This window comes from Anolis carolinensis, chromosome 4 (assembly GCF_035594765.1).
Source record: "Anolis carolinensis isolate JA03-04 chromosome 4, rAnoCar3.1.pri, whole genome shotgun sequence".
Classification (NCBI taxonomy): domain Eukaryota; kingdom Metazoa; phylum Chordata; class Lepidosauria; order Squamata; family Dactyloidae; genus Anolis; species Anolis carolinensis.
This window is the reverse complement of record NC_085844.1, coordinates 226,555,810-226,574,771: the sequence shown is the minus strand read 5'-3', so window position 1 is coordinate 226,574,771 and position 18,962 is coordinate 226,555,810. Positions and strand designations below refer to the sequence as shown.

At 39.7% G+C, this 18,962-nt stretch overlaps 1 protein-coding gene across 3 annotated transcripts; it reads left to right on the top strand.

Moving 5' to 3' along the window:
- Positions 1–957: 957 nt before the first annotated feature.
- LOC107982815 (gremlin-1-like) lies at positions 958–3,939 on the top strand. Of its 3 annotated transcripts, XM_062978900.1 has the most exons (4): positions 997–1,066; positions 1,284–1,322; positions 1,839–1,886; positions 2,972–3,939. In XM_062978900.1, exon 4 carries the CDS (start codon positions 2,973–2,975, stop codon positions 3,549–3,551), a length of 579 nt encoding a protein of 192 aa, XP_062834970.1. In that variant the 5' UTR covers positions 997–1,066; positions 1,284–1,322; positions 1,839–1,886; position 2,972; the 3' UTR covers positions 3,552–3,939. The 3 variants fall into 3 exon arrangements, with proteins under 3 accessions (XP_062834972.1, XP_062834971.1, XP_062834970.1); XM_062978901.1 differs by lacking the exon at positions 1,839–1,886 and having other exon boundaries at positions 992–1,066; XM_062978902.1 differs by lacking the exons at positions 1,284–1,322; positions 1,839–1,886 and having other exon boundaries at positions 958–1,066.
- The last annotated feature ends 15,023 nt before the right edge of the window (positions 3,940–18,962 follow it).

Below are 18,962 nucleotides of genomic sequence, written 5' to 3'. Positions count from 1 at the left end.
GGCCAGAATCCTATTGGCTTTTTTAGCAGCCGCATCACATTGTTGGCTCATGTTTAACTTGTTGTCCACGAGGACTCCAAGGTCTTTTTCGCACACACTGCTGTCAAGCCAGGCGTCCCCCATTCTGTATCTTTGATTTCCATTTTTTCTGCCAAAGTGAAGTATCTTGCATTTGTCCCTGTTGAACTTCATTTTGTTAGTTTTGGCCCATCTCTCTAGTCTGTCAAGATCGTTTTGAATTCTGCTCCTGTCTTCTGGAGTGTTAGCTATCCCTCCTAGTTTTGTGTCATCTGCAAACTTGATGATCGTGCCTTCTAACCCTTCGTCTAAGTCGTTAATAAAGATGTTGAACAGAACCGGGCCCAGGACGGAGCCCTGCGGCACTCCACTTGTCACTTCTTTCCATGATGAAGACGACGCATTGGTGAGCACCCTTTGGGTTCGTTCGCTTAAACCCTTGTGCTGGCTGAATTGCTGATCTAAACGTTGAGGGTTTGAATCGCACGAGACGGAGTGAGCTCCCATCTGTCAGCTCTAGCTTCCCATGTGGGGGACATGAGAGAGGCCTCCCAGCAGGATGGTAATATATTTGGGCATCCCATGGACAATGTCTCTGTAGACAGCTGATTCTCTCACACCAGAAGCAACTTCCAGTATGTTTGCTTCTGACACAACAAAAAATCCTGAGACATCTGAAAAACACATGGTTAGAGTCCTGTTTGATTGTCCTAACTAGAGTAAATTCAGGGATCAAATCCCCATTCAGCCATGACCCACCTTGGAGGAAGTAACACTCTCTCAGCCTCATAAAAATACAACCTCTCCCCCTTAAACAAATTTGAAGAATCACAAGATGAATACCGTGAAGGTTTGCTTCTTCAGAGGTTTCCTCATAAGTACTTGTAGCTCTGTAGAAGGATTACTTGAGAGAAACTCTTTTTGAAAAACTGCCAAAGGTCTGGTGTTTGTACTCAATTATTAGCTAATTGGCATTCACTGTTTTATATATAAAACAGGGAAGAATTTGGCTTAAACTCGTTTCTCCCAGAGGACGTCCTTTGGAAAGGTATGTACTTGGCTAAAAAATGTTTCTGTTTTAAAATCTTTTGTTGCAAGTATTGTTAAATTTTAAGTTTGGTATTATTAAATGGGATTGTTAAGTGATGAAATAACAATGTTAAAATGTTATCTGTGGGTTTTTCAATCATATTATAAAATGAGTATAATAATTGGAACAGATGATGTTATGAATATTACTTCAAATTTGTTTTCTTTCTTTGTAGCTTGTCCTTGAAAAGGAAAATATCCTTCACTATAGGAAGGTACTGCTTGCAGCTTGAATTTTCTCTCTTTTTTGTGTTATACTTGTTGTTAGGCTTTTGATATTTAGGATGGCAGTTCAATAGATTGCCAAGTTTCCTCCCGCACACTTTCTCTCTCTCCACAGCTATGCTCTGAAAAATACAAATCTATTGTAGTTAAAAAGTTCTTAATTCTTTTCCATAGCCTAAGGCTCCATAATACAATAATCCACATCTGAATCAGGGTAGCCTAAAAAAAATACATAGAACATGACTTGCAATTAATCTGTCTCCAAGTATTTATATTCAATTCAGCTTCCCTTGAAGTAGGTGTTAGTTATACAGGGAAGCATTGAAGCAGGAAGTATAAAAACCAAGTTGCATGTATTATTACTTGTTTTGGGAATATGAAACTCATTGTTTACTTAAGCCATTTCTGCTAGTGTTTCTTAATGCTAATTTTATTTTTTAATCTTCACACTGACATTTTTTTAAAGTAACTGATGTAAAGTAACACTTTAGGCATTTTTATTCCAGCTCCATTGTGTTTCTTCACCAATAACACTCCAAGCAACTTTGATCAAGGTTGGTCTTATGAAAAAATAAGCAGTGCTTTGAAATGGGCTTGAATCAGAAAAAACAAGGACATTACATTTTCAGATAAAGATGTTCAACTCATTTGAAAGCTGTAGACTGAGCAGACCAGCCAAAATGCTAGCTGACTTAATTCTAGGGTGCATTTTTATGGTAGAATTAATGCAGTGTAACACCACTTTAATTGCCATAGCTCAATGCTATGGAATCCTGGGAGTTGCAGTTTGGAGAGGTGCCAGATCTGTTGGTGGAAAAGGTTGAAGATCTTGTAAAACTGAAGCTCCCATGATTCCATAGTATTGGGCTAAGGCAGTTAAAGTGGCATCAAACTGCATTAATTTTACAGTGTAGATGCACTGTTGTTGTTTTTTTTTTAAAAAAAGATCCGAATCTCAACATTTTGTTGGATATTTGACTTAAATATGAAACTTGCAGTTCTGTACTTTGAACATTTTATTGGTGATTATTCTCATTTTATCTTTAAGAATTGAAGTTTTTCCAAGATTGAACATTACTCACAAGCAAGTAGAATGTTAAAACTCAAAGTCTTTCTCATAATGAAATCCATGAGATTTCATTAACTAACGAATCACTGGGTGTTATAGACTAAAAAGAGCGCTGGATAAAAGTTGTTTTCCAGGTGGTATATCTAATGGATAGACAGCCTGAGGTTGAAGGGAATTGTAGTATAACAATGTTACATTTTGCTCTACCCTTGCTTAAGGAATGTCATTTCTGAAAGCTCCACACATTTTTAAAAATAAAGTCACAATTTGCAAGAGAAAAACCAACCCTACAAAGGACAATTTTAGCTATCACATCTAATGTAATTTTATTTCTTGAGGCGTCCTTTTTTGCGGGGGAGGGGATAATATTTCTTGTTTGCTACAAAGGTTGCTATCTACTTAGTTACTTAGGTATTTTGCCATCTAATGCTAGTCAATGATCTGAGAAATCAAGATTCTGAAATAGGAGGTTGCAAGACATGTAATAGAGAAGCCATTCTATGTGAGCCTGAGGTTTAATTTGTGGTTGATGTGAAAGTGACTGAATTTCTTTCTCTGCTTTGCTTCTAGGATGGATTGCAGAGTTCCTATTGTTCAAATCCTTATTCTGTTAGGGTTTCTGCTACTCACAGTGAAGGGTGAGACCATCCAAGCTACAGAAGGTGTTATTCTTGATGAAGAACTTGGTAAAATGCTGGCCAACGACAGAGAACTGGCCCAGGAATGGTTGGTACTGATGAACTCCAGCGGAACTGATGAAGAGAAAGTAAAAACTCCTCCTCCTCAAAAGGCACCGGAATCGAACTCTGATACAGTGAAATCAGATTTGGGCACCTTTTATATTACAAAGAGAGACTATGTGAATCAAGGCTGGTGTAAAACACAGACACTCAAGCAAACCATTCATGAGGAAGGCTGCAACAGCTACAGCTTTATCAATAGATTCTGTTATGGGCAATGTAATTCCTTCTATATCCCGTGGCACATCAATGATGAGAGAGGTGTTTTTCAGTCCTGTTCCTTCTGCAAACCAAAGAAATTCATCACCACCTCAGTGACACTGCACTGCCCAGACCGTTTGCCCCCAAGGATGAGAAAGAAGATCAGACAAGTTGTGGAGTGTCAATGCATGACCATACATTTGGACTAGGAAGACAACTGCATATTCACCCTGGCATCTGCTTAATTGCTTCCATGAGTATGGTTCCTCACAGAATTATGTCTTAAAGAGAACAGATAATGTGCACTTTCTTTTAATGTGAACCACAAATATGGAAACTCATGGTGGAAGTACAGTAGCATGCATATCACCAGTTCACTTGTATGCTGGGTTTCTGTCCTGTGACTCCAATCTTTCACTAAGATCTATGCGGGTTAATATGTTATATAGTGGTGAACACTGATATGCTTTGGGGTGGGAGTTGATTCCTCTAGGAGGTGGTCTGAGTAATGCTCTAGGAGATTCTTCTTTTATACTCTGTGTAAATAGTATTTAAGAATAATAAATGGTTCAATTGTGATTTTTTAAAAAGCTTAAATGAGACCAAGTTTATTTGGAGGGGGAAAAGTGAGCTAAACTTAAACTTGGCCATGGACTAGATGTGGACTCAGCTACTTTGTTTTAGATTAGATTGGATCATTGCTGCAACATGACCAGAACAAGAAACTTAGCAGTCTAGCTGCCAAGCTCTCAGTGTCTTACCATTTTCCAAGCTTCCTGGGCATTGAGGTTTATCCAGAGTTTCTGACTGCGCCAGACTATTGCAGCAGTCAGGCTTAACATAAACACAGATATTGCCAGATAATTTTCAGGAGGAAAGGGCAGCTCTGGCAGGAGGGAAGGAAGGCAGATATTAGGGCAAACATAATTATGGTCTGAGCCCAAATATTGGAGGTTTGCTCTTAACTTTTAATCAAATCTGAATTTCCTGCTTTTTACTGAGCCTCGCTTATTCCAAAATCTGCTATGGTGGACATTTCGACTCATTTCGTACTCTGAGATCCCATAACCAAATATGACAGATAGTGTGGGCATGTGTGACTTCTTTTTAGTTGCAATAGGGTGGATATGATAGGCATGAAAACAATTAAAAACAATTAAAAACTATTTTAAGTTATCCAGCATTCACAGTTATCTGTAGCTCACTGAAGCATATATGATCTTCTGTTGTTTACTGTGTCTGTTGAAAGAAATCAGCTCTTTTTAAGAGATGCCAAGTTGGCTTTTCCACAAATCACTGCAAAATATCATTTTGGTTAGCTAGCCCAACATTCTTCAGGTTCATAGGTAGGAATTTCTCAATCCTGTGAAACGTCAGGCTGAGAAAGTATTGTGATGGCTTTTGTTGTCTGACACAGTAATTTTTTCTGGGAGTATATAACATTTTTAATCTAGCAAAAACTAAAGGGAGACTATGTACATGTAAGAACAAAAGCTAAGTCATGGTGGGTGCCACAGTCCAAAAGAAGTAATGTTTCTAAATCCTACTTAAAAGAATAGGAACTTCTCTGCATGATATGCAAATCATGTACAATAAAACAATGTGAAGGAGTATTATGTAATTTGGGGAGAGAGATTTATTTCAATTCATCCTTCAAGAGAAAAATATTGTTTCTGCTGTGAATGTAACAGTCCTTTGTTTGATTAACAACGCATTTTGTATCTGTTTTCACATTGTTGTATTGAACTAAATTTAGGTTTAATGATTTCTGTATTACTGTAATAGTGGATACTTGTCTTTATAGTTCCAGGGAATCCATTTTCTATTTTCTTTTTTGGTATTTATTTCAATAGTGCCAGCATGATGTGCTGGTCTAAATGTTGGGCCACAGCACTGGAGACTAGGGTTTTAATCTTCACTCATCTATGTAAACTCACTAGGTAGCCTTGAGCCAATGTTCTCTCAGCCTCAGACAAAGATAGTCCCTACTTTGAACAAATCACATCAAGAAAACACCATGATAAGGCATGACAAGTTGGAAATGACTTGAAGGCACACAACAAGAAACAAGGGAAATGGAAGTAGAGTAAGCCTGTTCTATGCATGTTAGATCTATAGCATTAGTAGAACTTAATATTAGCACTAACGATGCTAATGTTTCAGTCATGTCTTCATGGATTTCTGAGGAGCAGAGGAAGAAAAAGGGAGGAAGACGGAGCTAGAAGAAGTGGAAATAGAATGAGAAGAAAAGAGAAAGAAAATTAATTTGGACGGCTGGGAAGTGCAGGATCTTGAAGTTATCTGTTAACTATGACCACCTGGGAAGCAAAAGGAGCAATAACACAAGCCAATTGGTGATATAGGTTGTCGTTCTATTTAACTTCCCAAATTGAAGGAAAAAGGAAGAAGGGCCAACCAAGGCCAAGATGGATGGATGGTATCCTTGAAGTGACTGGTTTGACCTTGAAGGAGCTGGGGGTGGTGACTACCGACAGGGAGCTCTGCCGTGGGCTGGTCCGTGAGGTCACAAAGAGTCAGAAGCAATTACACGAATAAACAATAACAAACTATACCTACATGATCTTCTATGCAGATATAACAACACATGCAATTATGTATTAATTATCCTTTTCTCAAAAGTATTGAAGAGGGAACCTTAATCACCATCTAGATTCAGCCAGAAAAACCAGATTCCTGAAGAAACATGAACAAGATTCAGAGGCGAATCAGGTAATTTTGCTCACAATTGTAATTGTGGTTTTCATTCCATTTTTCCTCTGACGATCAAATGTTGAAGTCTTTAATTTCATTTGGAAAGGGAATTACTAGATTCCCTTGTTACCATGCAATGCATCCCTTTGGGATACGAAATGGCTACAAGGAGTTTATTTTACTAAACAAAATCAAGTGTTATGAATAATGGGTGAGTCATTTTCTAAATGGGTTCCCTTTAAGGAGTAATTTATAATTTTTGTAAAGATACATAACTAATTATTCTGAAACTTAGTTTGACTCAGATGATAGTTTGTTATTAATACAAAGCTCCCTTATTGCCCATCTTTCCAGACTGGTTTTGTACTGATGTTCTAAACTAATTAAGCAACAACATTTTGTGTTTATTTTTTCTTATCCTTCTGTCTCTTAGGATGCTATCTTTATGATTCGGATTATGGCCTAGTTTGAGTTATATTGCTCAAGCAATTGTCCAAGGGGGAGAAATTGAACAAATGAATTTGCATCTTACTGGAAAGGAGGATGATATTCTTTTTGAACCTCAGAGCTTTAGCTGAGATGGATAAATGTTGGCTCACAGTAAGATTTGCATATCCATTCATTATAGATATGCAAATCTCACCATGATAGTAGGAACTGATATTGTAGAAAAAAGCAAACACAAAATAAAATGTCAGTCAAGAAAAGCTCATTATAGGTAATCTCATTCTGCAATGTTCGTGGAGCAGCATCTGTTCTACTGTCTGTAAGGCAGTCATGTATTCTGTTTTACAAAGGATGGTCCTCTGTTTGAAGACATGCAGTCCCATTGTTATCTGCAGGGGTTTGGTTCCAGGACCTCCACCTCCTTGGGAATTGTGGATACCCTAGTTTCATTATATACACTGGTGTAGCAAATGATATCTCTCATATAAAATGACAAAATAATGATTTGCTTTTGGGGAGATGGCAGAGGAATATTTTCAGGTCATGGATACTGAAAACTGGCTGTACTCTGAAGAGCTGCCCATTCAAAATCCAATTTAAAATGAATAAACGAAAGAAAGAGTATACACTATTAGTCAGCCATCATATGAGAAAAGATGCAACTACACTGCAGTTTGACACCACTTTCATTGTTATTGTTCAAAACTATGGAATCATGGTAGTTATAAAAATACAAGGTCTTTAGCCTTCTCTGCCATAGGTGACGGCGCCTCACCAAACCACAAATCCCAGTTTTATTAGTCAGTTTTAACAAGCTCATATAGATAATTCATGTACATTCCCAGTTCTAAAGAAATTAAAATTCATCATTTACTATTTTTCCATGGATGATTTAAATTTCCATTAGTCAATAGTGTCCCCAAACCTTTAGGCTCATTCTGAAGCCTTTGGAAACTGGGGTGTTTCTCAGGCTCCATCTACACTGCCATATACCATAATAGTTTCAGAGTGCATTTTAACTGCATTATATGGCAGTGTAGGACCAGCCTAAGAATCCTCTCTTCTCTGATCTCTTTATTTTTTAAAATTAACATGGATAGGGCATTTCCTCAACAAGATGAGGCCTTCAAACAGAGGACCATCTCATTAAAGGTAGGACAACAGTCACGTTAGAGGAGCATGATTGGGTTTACTCTTCCATAGTCAGTAGCATGAGATAAGGATCTGCAGAGAAGATGATAATAATAATAATAATAATAATAAAACTTTATTTATATCCCGCCACCATCTCCCCAATGGGGACTCGGGGCGGCTTACATGGGGCCATGCCCAGAACAATACAATATAGCAAAATATAAAAACAAACTATCATAATACAATTACAACAATACAAAAATAATCATGTACAGTACAACACAAAATCAAAAAAGCAATATAACAGGGCGGGCCGCATGAACACTCAGTTAAAACCTGGGGTGAGAAAAAGATAAGAATAAAACCACGGGGAGCAGAGACATAAAATAGCAAACAGTCTGGAGGATAGATGATGGGGGGAGTAACAAAAAGTGTGTAACAGTTACTCTCCGAAAGCACATCGGATGAGCCATGTTTTTAGATCTTTCCTAAAGTCTAAAAGAGTGGGGGCTTGCCTGATTTCAATGGGCAATGAGTTCCACAAACGGGGGGCCACAGCGGAAAAGGCCCTCTCCCTTGTTCCTACAAGGCGGGTCTGGGATAAAGGCAGTGGCGACAGGAGGGCCTCCCCTGACGATCGAAGAGATCGGGCAGGTTTATGGTAGGAGATACGGTCACGAAGGTAGGTGGGTCCCAAACCATTTAGGGCTTTATATATGATGGTCTGCACCTTGAATTGGGATCGGAAAATGAACGGTAGCCAGTGGAGCTCCTTAAACAGGGGAGTAGATCTCTCCCTGTAACTCGCCCCCGTTATTAATCTGGCAGCCGAGCGTTGGACCAGTTGTAATTTCCGAGCCGTCTTCAAGGGAAGCCCCACGTAGAGCGCATTACAGTAGTCCAGTCTAGCGGTAACTAGGGCATGGACCACCGTGGTCAAGTCAGACTTCACGAGGTATGGTCGCAGTTGGCGCACAAGTTTGAGTTGTGCGAAAGCCCTCCCGGCCACCGCCGACACCTGAGCCTCAAGCGTCAACGCTGAATCCAGGAGGACCCCCAAACTGCGGACCTGTGATTTCAGGGGGAGTGCAACCCCGTCCAGCACAGGTTGCCACCCAATACCCCGATCTGACGAGTGACTGACCAGGAGGGCCTCTGTCTTGTCAGGATTGATCCTCAGCTTGTTCCTCCTCATCCAGTCCGCCACAGCGGACTAGTAATAATATTTATTTATTACTAGCATGAAGTGATGATCCCATAAAATACAAGATATCATAATGAAATTATGCTCTAATACCATTCAGGAGAAAAGTGTCAAAGATATTTTCCTTATTCTTTGAGTCTCTTTGTGCTAATTTGTCAGAAACAATGGTGAAACTTAACAAATTTTAGGCCATGTCCTCAACAAGGAGAGTCCAAAATGCCTGTAGCTATATCAGTCTGTTTTCCAGTGTATATGTACCCAAAGAGCAGCAAAGAGTGCAATACCCAATGGATTGGATGCCCTGACAGTCATAGAACAAGAAAATGACAAATGCAATGGAGTGGTTAAGTATGTTGGCTGGAGAGACCTGACAAAGCATGAAAAAAGTAAGGAAAAGGATGAAATATTATCAAACAATACAAGATTTTCTGGGAACTGTTTTGGGGGTGAGAGGAGTCTCTGAGCACAACAAACAAACAAAATTAAAGTTATCATATAAGCTAAAGCATAGAATCATAGAATCATAGAATAGTAGAGTTGGAAGAGACCACATGGGCCATCTAGTCCAACCCCCTGCTAAGAAGCAGGAAATCGCATTCAAAGCACCCCCGACAGATGGCCAACCAGCCTCTGCTTAAAAGCCTCCAAGGAAGGAGCCTCCACCACAGCCCCGGGGAGAGAGTTCCACTGTCGAACAGCTCTCACAGTGAGGAAGTTCTTTCTAATGTTCAGGTGGAATCTCCTTTCCTGTAGTTTGAAGCCATTGTTCCGTGTCCTAGTCTGCAGAGCAGCAGAAAACAAGCTTGCTCCCTCCTCCCTATGACTTCCCCTCACATATTTGTACATGGCTATCATGTCTCCTCTCAGCCTTCTCTTCTGCAGGCTAAACATGCCCAGCTCTTTAAGCCGCTCCTCATAGGGCTTGTTCTCCAGACCCTTAATCATTTTAGCCGCCCTCCTCTGGACGCTTTCCAGCTTGTCAACATCTCCCTTCAACTGTGGTGCCCAAAATTGGACACAGTATTCCAGGTGTGGTCTGACCAAGGCAGAATAGAGGGGGAGCATAACTTCCCTGGATCTAGACGCTATTCCCCTATTGATGCAGGCCAGAATCCCATTGGCTTTTTTAGCAGCCGCATCACATTGTTGGCTCATGTTTAACTTGTTGTCCACGAGGACTCCAAGGTCTTTTTCGCACACACTGCTGTCAAGCCAGGCGTCCCCCATTCTGTATCTTTGATTTCCATTTTTTCTGCCTAAGTGAAGTATCTTGCATTTGTCCCTGTTGAACTTCATTTTGTTAGTTTTGGCCCATCTCTCTAGTCTGTCAAGATCATTTTGAATTCTGCTCCTGTCTTCTGGAGTGTTAGCTATCCCTCCCAGTTTTGTGTCGTCTGCAAACTTGATGATCGTGCCTTCTAACCCTTCGTCTAAGTCGTTAATAAAGATGTTGAACAGAACCGGGCCCAGGACGGAGCCCTGCAGCACTCCACTTGTCACTTCTTTCCATGATGAAGACGACACATTGGTGAGCACCCTTTGGGTTCGTTCGCTTAGCCAATTACAGATCCACCTAACCGTAGTTTTGTCTAGCCCACATTTTACTAGTTTGTTTGCCAGAAGGTCGTGGGGGACTTTGTCGAAGGCCTTACTGAAATCCAGGTACGCTACATCCACAGCATTCCCTGTATCGACCCAACTCGTAACTCTATCGAAAAAAGAGATCAGATTAGTCTGGCATGACTTGTTTTTGGTAAATCCGTGTTGACTATTAGCAATGACTGCATTTGTTTCTAAGTGTTCGCAGACCACTTCCTTAATGATCTTTTCCAGAATTTTGCCTGGTATTGATGTGAGGCTGACCGGACGGTAATAGTTTGGGTCGTTCTTTTTTCCCTTCTTGAAGATAGGGACCACATTCGCCCTCCTCCAATCTGCTGGGACTTCTCCCGTTCTCCAAGAACTCTCGAAGATAATTGCCAGTGGTTCTGAAATAACTTCCACTAGTTCCTTCAGTACTCTTGGGTGTAGCTGATCTGGCCCTGGGGACTTGAATTCGTTTAGAGAGGCCAAGTGTTCCTGGACAACTTGTTTCCCTATTTGGGGTTGGATTTCCCCCAATCCTTCGTCCATTCCATGTTGCTGAGGTTGAAGATGGCTTTCTTTTTCTGAGAAGACCGAGGCAAAGAAGGCATTAAGTAGTTCTGCCTTTTCCCTGTTCCCTGTCGCCATCACCCCATCTTCTCCTTGCAATGGCCCTATCGCCTCCTTTTTCTTCCTTTTTCTACCAACGTAAGCAAAAAAGCCTTTTTTGTTGTTTTTTATGTCCCTGGCAAGCCTGAGCTCATTTTGCGCTTTAGCCTTGCGAACCTTTTCCCTACAGGTGTTGGCTATACGTTTGAATTCTTCTTTGGTGATTTCTCCCCTTTTCCACTTCTTGTGCATGTCACTTTTGAGCTTTAGCTCAGTTAGAAGTTCTGGCTTCTTTGCACTTTCATTTCAAAGCAGTTTCATTTCCACCGGGAACAGGCCTTTTAGTAAACAAATGGGTCTTGATTGCCAATTGAAGACAAAGCCACTCCAAAATACTATATTATAACAGGACATTTCACAACACTGAATGGAAAATCAGTTTTCTGGCAACTACCATGAAGATGGCAGTGAGGCTCAGAGAGAAGAAGGAAATGTTAGATAACATTTTCTCTGCTTCCATCCTGGCTCTGTTATCCCAATGGTGGCTCCCAAATGACATCTGCCAGAGACCTGCCTTTTCCAAATGCCTAAAACTAACAGAGAAGAAGTGTGACTTTTTGAGATGAATGTCCATAGCCCAGCTTTGTTTGAATTGCAGTTCTTTGCTTCTTAAATTAAAATGATGGTTTTGGCCTAGCCAAAGATGAATCTCTCTTGTTGAATAACTGAGAATTATATTTAAATTTAGCTGGAATTTACAGTATCTTATATTTGAAGAGATAGTGAACTTGTTAAAGCAACCCATTTTTCTGATGTGCAATTCCATCATATTGATTACTTTAATTTCATGCCAGCAACCCTGTCTCTTCCAAACAGTTCAAAATCACTGGTTCACTTCATACTAAAAACACAAACTCATCTACCATTGATGTGCCAGTACACCTGAAACCTAGAATTTTCATTAACTAATCTCTGAACATCTTGTTAAATAATTGTAACTAATTGCTTTGAGGGAGACATTCATCCAAGCATGAAGTGTCTTCTAATACATTTTGCTGCTGCAGAATCCAAGTGAAACAACTGTCAGGGGGCTGAGAATCCATTTATGAAAAAGCTACCATGCTGAGAGTTACCTTTTCCAGGAAAGCAAAGATCTGACAGAAGCGCAATATTGGGGAGCATCATTCCAAGTTTTTATTTCAGCCAGTTTATCTGCAGGGTAATTGTCCCGGGTCTGACAAGTGGAGTGAGAATACAGATTTTAAATTTTCCTATTATTTATGGTAGATTAGCATGAAACAAATTTGCCAGTTTTTGCCCTGTGTATCTGCAATGATGGGCACTGCCAATCTTTTTCTTCTAAATCAAACTAAAAAGATACCCATAAGCATTTTGTAGTGACTTTGGAGAATGTTTAAGGAGGGTGAGGAAGGCTTAAGGACACGTGTACCTTTTGATAATCTATCACTCCTAGGACACTATGACTCCCCCCCCCTTCCCGATAACATTTTTGAGGGCTAGAGGAAGGCTACAGGGAGACTCAGGTTGTGTGATGGGAAGGGAAGGATGGAGGAATTGCTATGGAGTGTATAGCACCCTGTCACTTCTCCTCATCAGATGGGGAAGCATGAAAGTAGTGTTAAAAAGAGAGAAAATTGCAAAAACATACCTATATCTTAGGCGCTGCCTGTGATATAGAAATTTGTGGCGGCCAAAGCGGGGTACTGCAAACATGGCAAAAGCAGGTGAAAGGGGCATGGCCAGCCATGCATCGTGTGAAGGGATGAGTCAGTGACCATAAAAGTGGATAAAAGAAGCAGAGACCAGTGTAAAATTGCTTTAAAAATCCCATCTGATGAGGTCCCTAAAGCCAACCAGGAATGGCTATTGAACTTTTTGAAAGCTGTTAGTGTGGTCTGCTAGAAAGACAAATCAATGGGTCCTAGAGCAAATCAAGCTTGAACTCTCTTTAGAAGCCAAGATGACTTAATTGAGACTATCAAACTTTGGCCATATCATGAGAAGACATAACTCACTAGGTAAGACAACAATACTTGGTCAAGTAGAAGGTAGTAGGAAAAGAGGAAAACCATATTGCAGAAGGAAAGACTCAGTCAAGGAAGTTCTGAGTCTGCAAGACCTGAGCATGCATTGATGATAGGAAGACTTGGAGGTCTCCCATTCATGGAGTTGCTATGAGTCAAAGTAAACTTTGATGGCAGTTAGGTAAGGATTGGGAGCTGCAAAAAAAGACCTCAGACTGTGGCCCTCTCATATCCCTTCTTTCCTTGTAAAGAGAATATAAGAAAAAAGAAAAAAAATAACAGGCAGAGAAAGGAAATTAATTAATCTGAGGCAGCTCCTGAACCGTGCTCCTCGTTTAAAGGACAACCCTTCCATGCAAAAGTATTTCATTTCCTGCCAACAGCTAAGGACAGACTGAAGATCTTGTGTTGTTATCAGTGTGTGCTTACAAAGTGAATCTTTGCAGTCAGTGTGCATCTATGCAGTAAATGAGTGAATCTATGCAGTGATTCTATGCAGTAAAGAGTGCTTAGTTTTATGGCACTTCTTCCACTATATAACTATGCATAAGATTGCAAATATGCTATTTAAAGCTAATTGTGATATTTTATTAATGGCTTGTGCATAGGAGTGTACATTTTGAAATGTCTGTGTTTCACAATAAAATTTCTAACTGTAGTGTTAGCTCCTTTCATTTCAACAATAGAAAATGTGTGCATTGTGAATTATATATCTCCAAACCTTATATTGCTCCAGCATTTTAGTTGCTCTTTTCTGAACCTTTTCAGTTACAGTGGCAAGAACTGTAGCCAGAATTCAAAGTATGGTTGTATTAGACAGCTGTTTTGCAATAAGAAATTGTGCCTGGTGTAGAACTTACTGACATAGCTTTCCAGAAGACATACTGCTGCTGCTGGAGATGAAAACTGGTTTGTTGACTTTTGAATGAAGCCTGAGATCATGCATTACACTTGCCTTAAATCTATATTTGTGTGGCAACGCATTGGCTGCACTATATCATCTTTCTGCCGAATATGACAAGATGCAACTTATTGTGTATCTTCCGATGTGCTCTCCTTTTGTTCGATTATGAAATGAAGAATGTACAGCAGCTATTTCAGCAGTCCCAATGAATACAGTACAATACTGATAACTGTGATAAATAGTTATGCACCATTCAAGACAGTTGCATGGGATCATGTTGCTTTAATTTCCACTAGCATAGATCCATCCCACTGAAACATTTGTTGAATGGTGGGTCTACACATAGGAAATTCCATTTGGTTTTATAATGTCATACCTTAGTGAGGAACAGCAATATGATTCTTGTCCATGTGAAGTGGGTATGCTGATGAAACTCTATTTATGCAACCATGAATCAAATATGTGCATTGGGCAATAGCTACGTACAACCACGTGTGTAAAGATATTTATGTAGGTGAATAATACTAACAGAACTCTGGACATACTATTTCTTCCTCATCCTAGGAAAACAAAGTCTTGAAAGATCTTGGGTGTCAGTTTTGTGTGAATTGGAAATGTGGCTGATTGCATTCTTGTCTCCTCCTTGGATTGTGGTTCATGATGACCAACCTACTCATCAAATTTTACAATGATATTGCTGTTTGGTAGATTCATTCATTGAGATGTTTCAGGGGTCATTCAGGTTTGTCAATCTCGCCTTTCTTTACTGCATTAATTAATCCATGAATTTCTTTGTATCCACGTATATGTTGTAGTTACAAGTACCGCCATAGCACTTTCCTTTGGAATACAACCCAGTTTTAATCAGCCGTCCTAAGTGGATGATTTATGGTTTGAGTTCCATGCAGTCCCACAGTAACATAAATGTTTGCTGGCTCAAAAGACCTTTGCTGAGATGCTTCTCTAATTTTCCCAAGCAGCTTCATTATGTGAGTTGGCTAATTATCTCATGATTTCCTTGTGCAGTGTTACACTTTAAAACTCCTGAGTAATTAAAAGGTATTTTGAAACACAAGAAGCTAGAAGGTCTGGCAGATGATGGTCCAGGAACTTTGCCAAATGCACAGTTCAGTGTAGGCAATAGCTGGCATGTTGGTCCCAGAGAATAAGACATACCAAATAAGCATGGTTTGGCATCTGATTAAACCACCAATTAGTGGAGGAGGTGGTAAGCGTTCCAGCAACACAGAACACTTCATTAGAGTAAATAATATAGTCTGAAGCACAGGTTTTTATCACCATTCCACATCACATGCTCACCTCATCAAAATATATTTAGATAATGATGAATTCAAAATAAACACCTTATTCAAACATAATAATCTCCATGTTCTGTAAGATTGTACTACCCCAGATTGCATTTTTAACTTGCTTTTATATTATATTTAGAAATGCGGTATTTAATTTTTTAAAAAAACAACAACATGCAGATATGCAAATCCTTCCTTATGAGCAGAAGTGGTATGGTTGATTCTATTACCTGCAGATTGTTCTCACTAACCACATTCTTCTGCAGCACAAAAGTTTATCAAAATCTGTAGTGATAAAAATTAAAAAGAAACATGAATTGTTCATAAAACCCACTGCAGCTTCCATGTAATAAAGTAGTATATGTGTCAGCCATTAACCATGGCATGCAGACTAAGTGATGCTCCTCCTGTGTATCATCATAGAGCAGTTATGTAGTGAATGGTGACATCCCAGACTTTACTGAGCCAAAATATAGTGGCAGATGCTAACTTGGACAACTTCAAAAGGGGAATTGATATAATTTTAGGGATATAGATACATTTGGAAAAATAAATAAATCCCAAACTTTGCTGCCACCAAATATAGTGACAGATGAAATTTGGACAACTTTGAAAGGGGAATAGATAAATTTAGGCCATCAATAATTCCTAGTTGGGATGGCTATATGCCAATACAAGTACCAGAAGAATCTGCAGTTAAAAGCATCAAATAATAGTTTCCATGAAAGTTCTGAAACTCTAGCAGTCAAGGAAGATAACATTGTGTGAGACTAGTAGTGAGTCTGTAATACAGTGAAATGTATGAATTGGGTTGACTTCAAGCAGCCATGCTGAAGAACCTCATCCCATTTGGGTGGTGGGGAAAAGAAGGGAAAATAATCTACTTTGTGTGGTGTTTCATGGGTCTCTGTCTTTAAGGAAGACCGAGAATTTACTCAGGCCCATTGCACAGGATTGCCTCCTTCCCTTTCTAACGCAACCATCCACTTAATTTCTCATCACAGAGGCTGTCAATTGTTGCCGTTTTAAAATATTCCTTTCAATGGAATCTTTGCTTCTTCTCTTTGAATCCCACATCTTGAGTAGACCAGTGGACATTTAACACCCTTTTCCATGATCTTCCCCAACACATTTTTAAAACACTTCATTCAATGGGACCCACACTGTCTTTAACCCACTAATGCACAGAAGGTTCATTGAGGGGTACTTTATAAAATGGTGTATACATTGAGAAATCGACCACTTCCTATCCCACAGACAGATATCTGTTTTTAGGCATGTTGATTTATGCACAGCTTTAAAATCCTCCAATTTCTACACACTGTGGAGACAGAGCTCCATACTGCAGAAATAGAGTTTCATGAGCAACCATGGAAGCAATCCTGCATTGCTTGATGGGCTCCATGGGAGACCGTCTTTGAACCATTTCTGAAGTATGTAGAAACTGAGGAGGAAAACCATCTGAAAAAGTTCATATTTGAAGCTGATCAGGGACTTGATAAATAATTTATTTAGCTATTTACTGAGTATAGCAGAACATGAAGCTTACTAAACACCCAGCAGGATGCAGTATGTGAAGAAGTTGTATTTGGCACAACTTAGCTTTACTGCTACTCCTGAACTCCATATTGATATGCAGAGTGCTACCATTTGCTGCCTTAATTATTCCTTCGCAGAGCAAGAACATTATGAGAATTTCAATTCCTTTAGTTTGCAACTCTAGCTCCTTGAGAGATCTTCTTAGTGCAGTAGTAACTGTAGGATGTTGGCTCTCTCTCCAGTCTACTTCGTATTGCATTTTTTCCTGTCTACTCCTTCATATTGCACTTGTCATCACTCACTCCACTAGATCACCCAACACGATCAAGGCATAGAAACTGTGAAGTAACTGAGGCTTCTTTTAAATGTATAAGACTTTACATCAGTAGAGTGAAAGGCTTTGCAGCTGCAGTGACTCTGTGTTTGGGTATATGGAACACTCCAGATCTCACATTTTACCCACATTAGGCACTCAGATGCTGTTTTCAGTTCTAGAATATGATTGTTTTTAATTGCTGGTTGACAAAGAATATGCCATTTCCAGTATGCTTAATTGTTCATGCAATGAATGTATTTGAAATATTCCTGAATTAAGTGAGAGAATCAGTAGTGGTTATTGTATCAATGGGATTTAACAGACCAACTTTGCAAGATATTTTCCAAATGAATCCGTAAGCCCTTAATTCTGTATAGATTCAACTAGTGAGCAGCTAAATTGAACACAAAACAGATGACTTACAGACTTACCAAGATATTTGAGTGATGATTGCTCATAGAATATGCATATATCCTGTGAAAAAGAAATTGAAATCACTGTTGGATCCCCCTCCCCAAAAAAGAGTAATTTTCCAAGCTCTGGTTCTAATATGCAGTGGCCATGTTGGAACCAGTCTCGAAGGATTTTGAAAGCTATTGTCCAAACATTGCTCTGGGAATTAGAGTGCATTTGATGTTGGCTGTTCTTAACTATGGATCTGTTCCAGTCAAGTCTGATATAGGAAAAGGATGTAATTTATTTATTAAAAATGTGCCCCAATGTCTCAAAATAAAATGTATCACTAAAGCCACAGTATTAGCAACCAACACTTTCGACTATCACTGAGCTCATATATCAAACATATCTCCTAATAAAAATGGGTTTTCCATGTTGGCAGAAAGGCAACAGAGAAGAAGCAAGCCTAGCCTTCATTGACAGAAGGATCTGAAGGAACAAAAAGGAATATCTGGGAGAGGCAGCACTGAATCCTTCTCTAGCACAGGGCTTCTTAAACTTATTAAATTTGTGATCCCTTTGGCCTAAGAAATCTTTATGTAACCCTGGGTATATCTATACACATAATAAAAGTGAAAATATGTATGTGTGTGTAGTTGGGGTGTCCACTTCCACAGAAAGCTATAGTTTCCACTACTCAGAAAACACCAATGGCCCTCTCTCCAGTGACATTGCAGGTTATAGCGAGTGCCATGAATGTGTAAAAGAGCCCTACGAATGTCCTCTACAAACACCATACTGCCCACCACTTAAGTGAAGGCTTTCATATGGGGACAATTTCCTCCTAGATTTTCTGTTTTTCCTCCACCACAGACATCCCAGTGTTTCTTACATTGGTGTGGAATTTCCATGACCCCACCCACTGCCTCTCCCATAACCCTTTTTTATTCTTTTCTATGGCACACAGCAAACAGAGGAATTGATCAGCAACTGAATATACTAGAGAGGTTTGGAGATAATTCACCATGATTTATAGGAGTTGTAGGTACTGGGATGTATAGTTCACCTGCAACCTAAGAGCACTTTGAACTCCACCAACAATGGAATTGGACCAAATTTGGCACCCAGAGCCCCTATGACCAGCAAAAAATACTGGATGTCTTTGGGGAAAATTCACCTTGATTTGGGGGAGTTGTAGTTCACCTACATTCAGAGAGAACTGTGAACCCAAATACTGATGGATCTGGACCAAACTTGGCACACATACCTGACATGCTGAAATTTGATTGCTGGAGGGGTTTGTGTGTGTGTGTGTGTGGGGGGGGGGGGGCTGACCTTCTTTTCTGGGAGTTGTAGTTCACCCACAATCAGAGAAACTGTGACCTCCACTGGTGATGGGTCTGGACCAAACTTGGCACAC

Bases quoted from the DNA above. Each gene is read 5' to 3' on its own strand.
- LOC107982815 (XM_062978902.1), top strand. From the start codon at position 2,973: ATGGATTGCAGAGTTCCTATTGTTCAAATCCTTATTCTGTTAGGGTTT.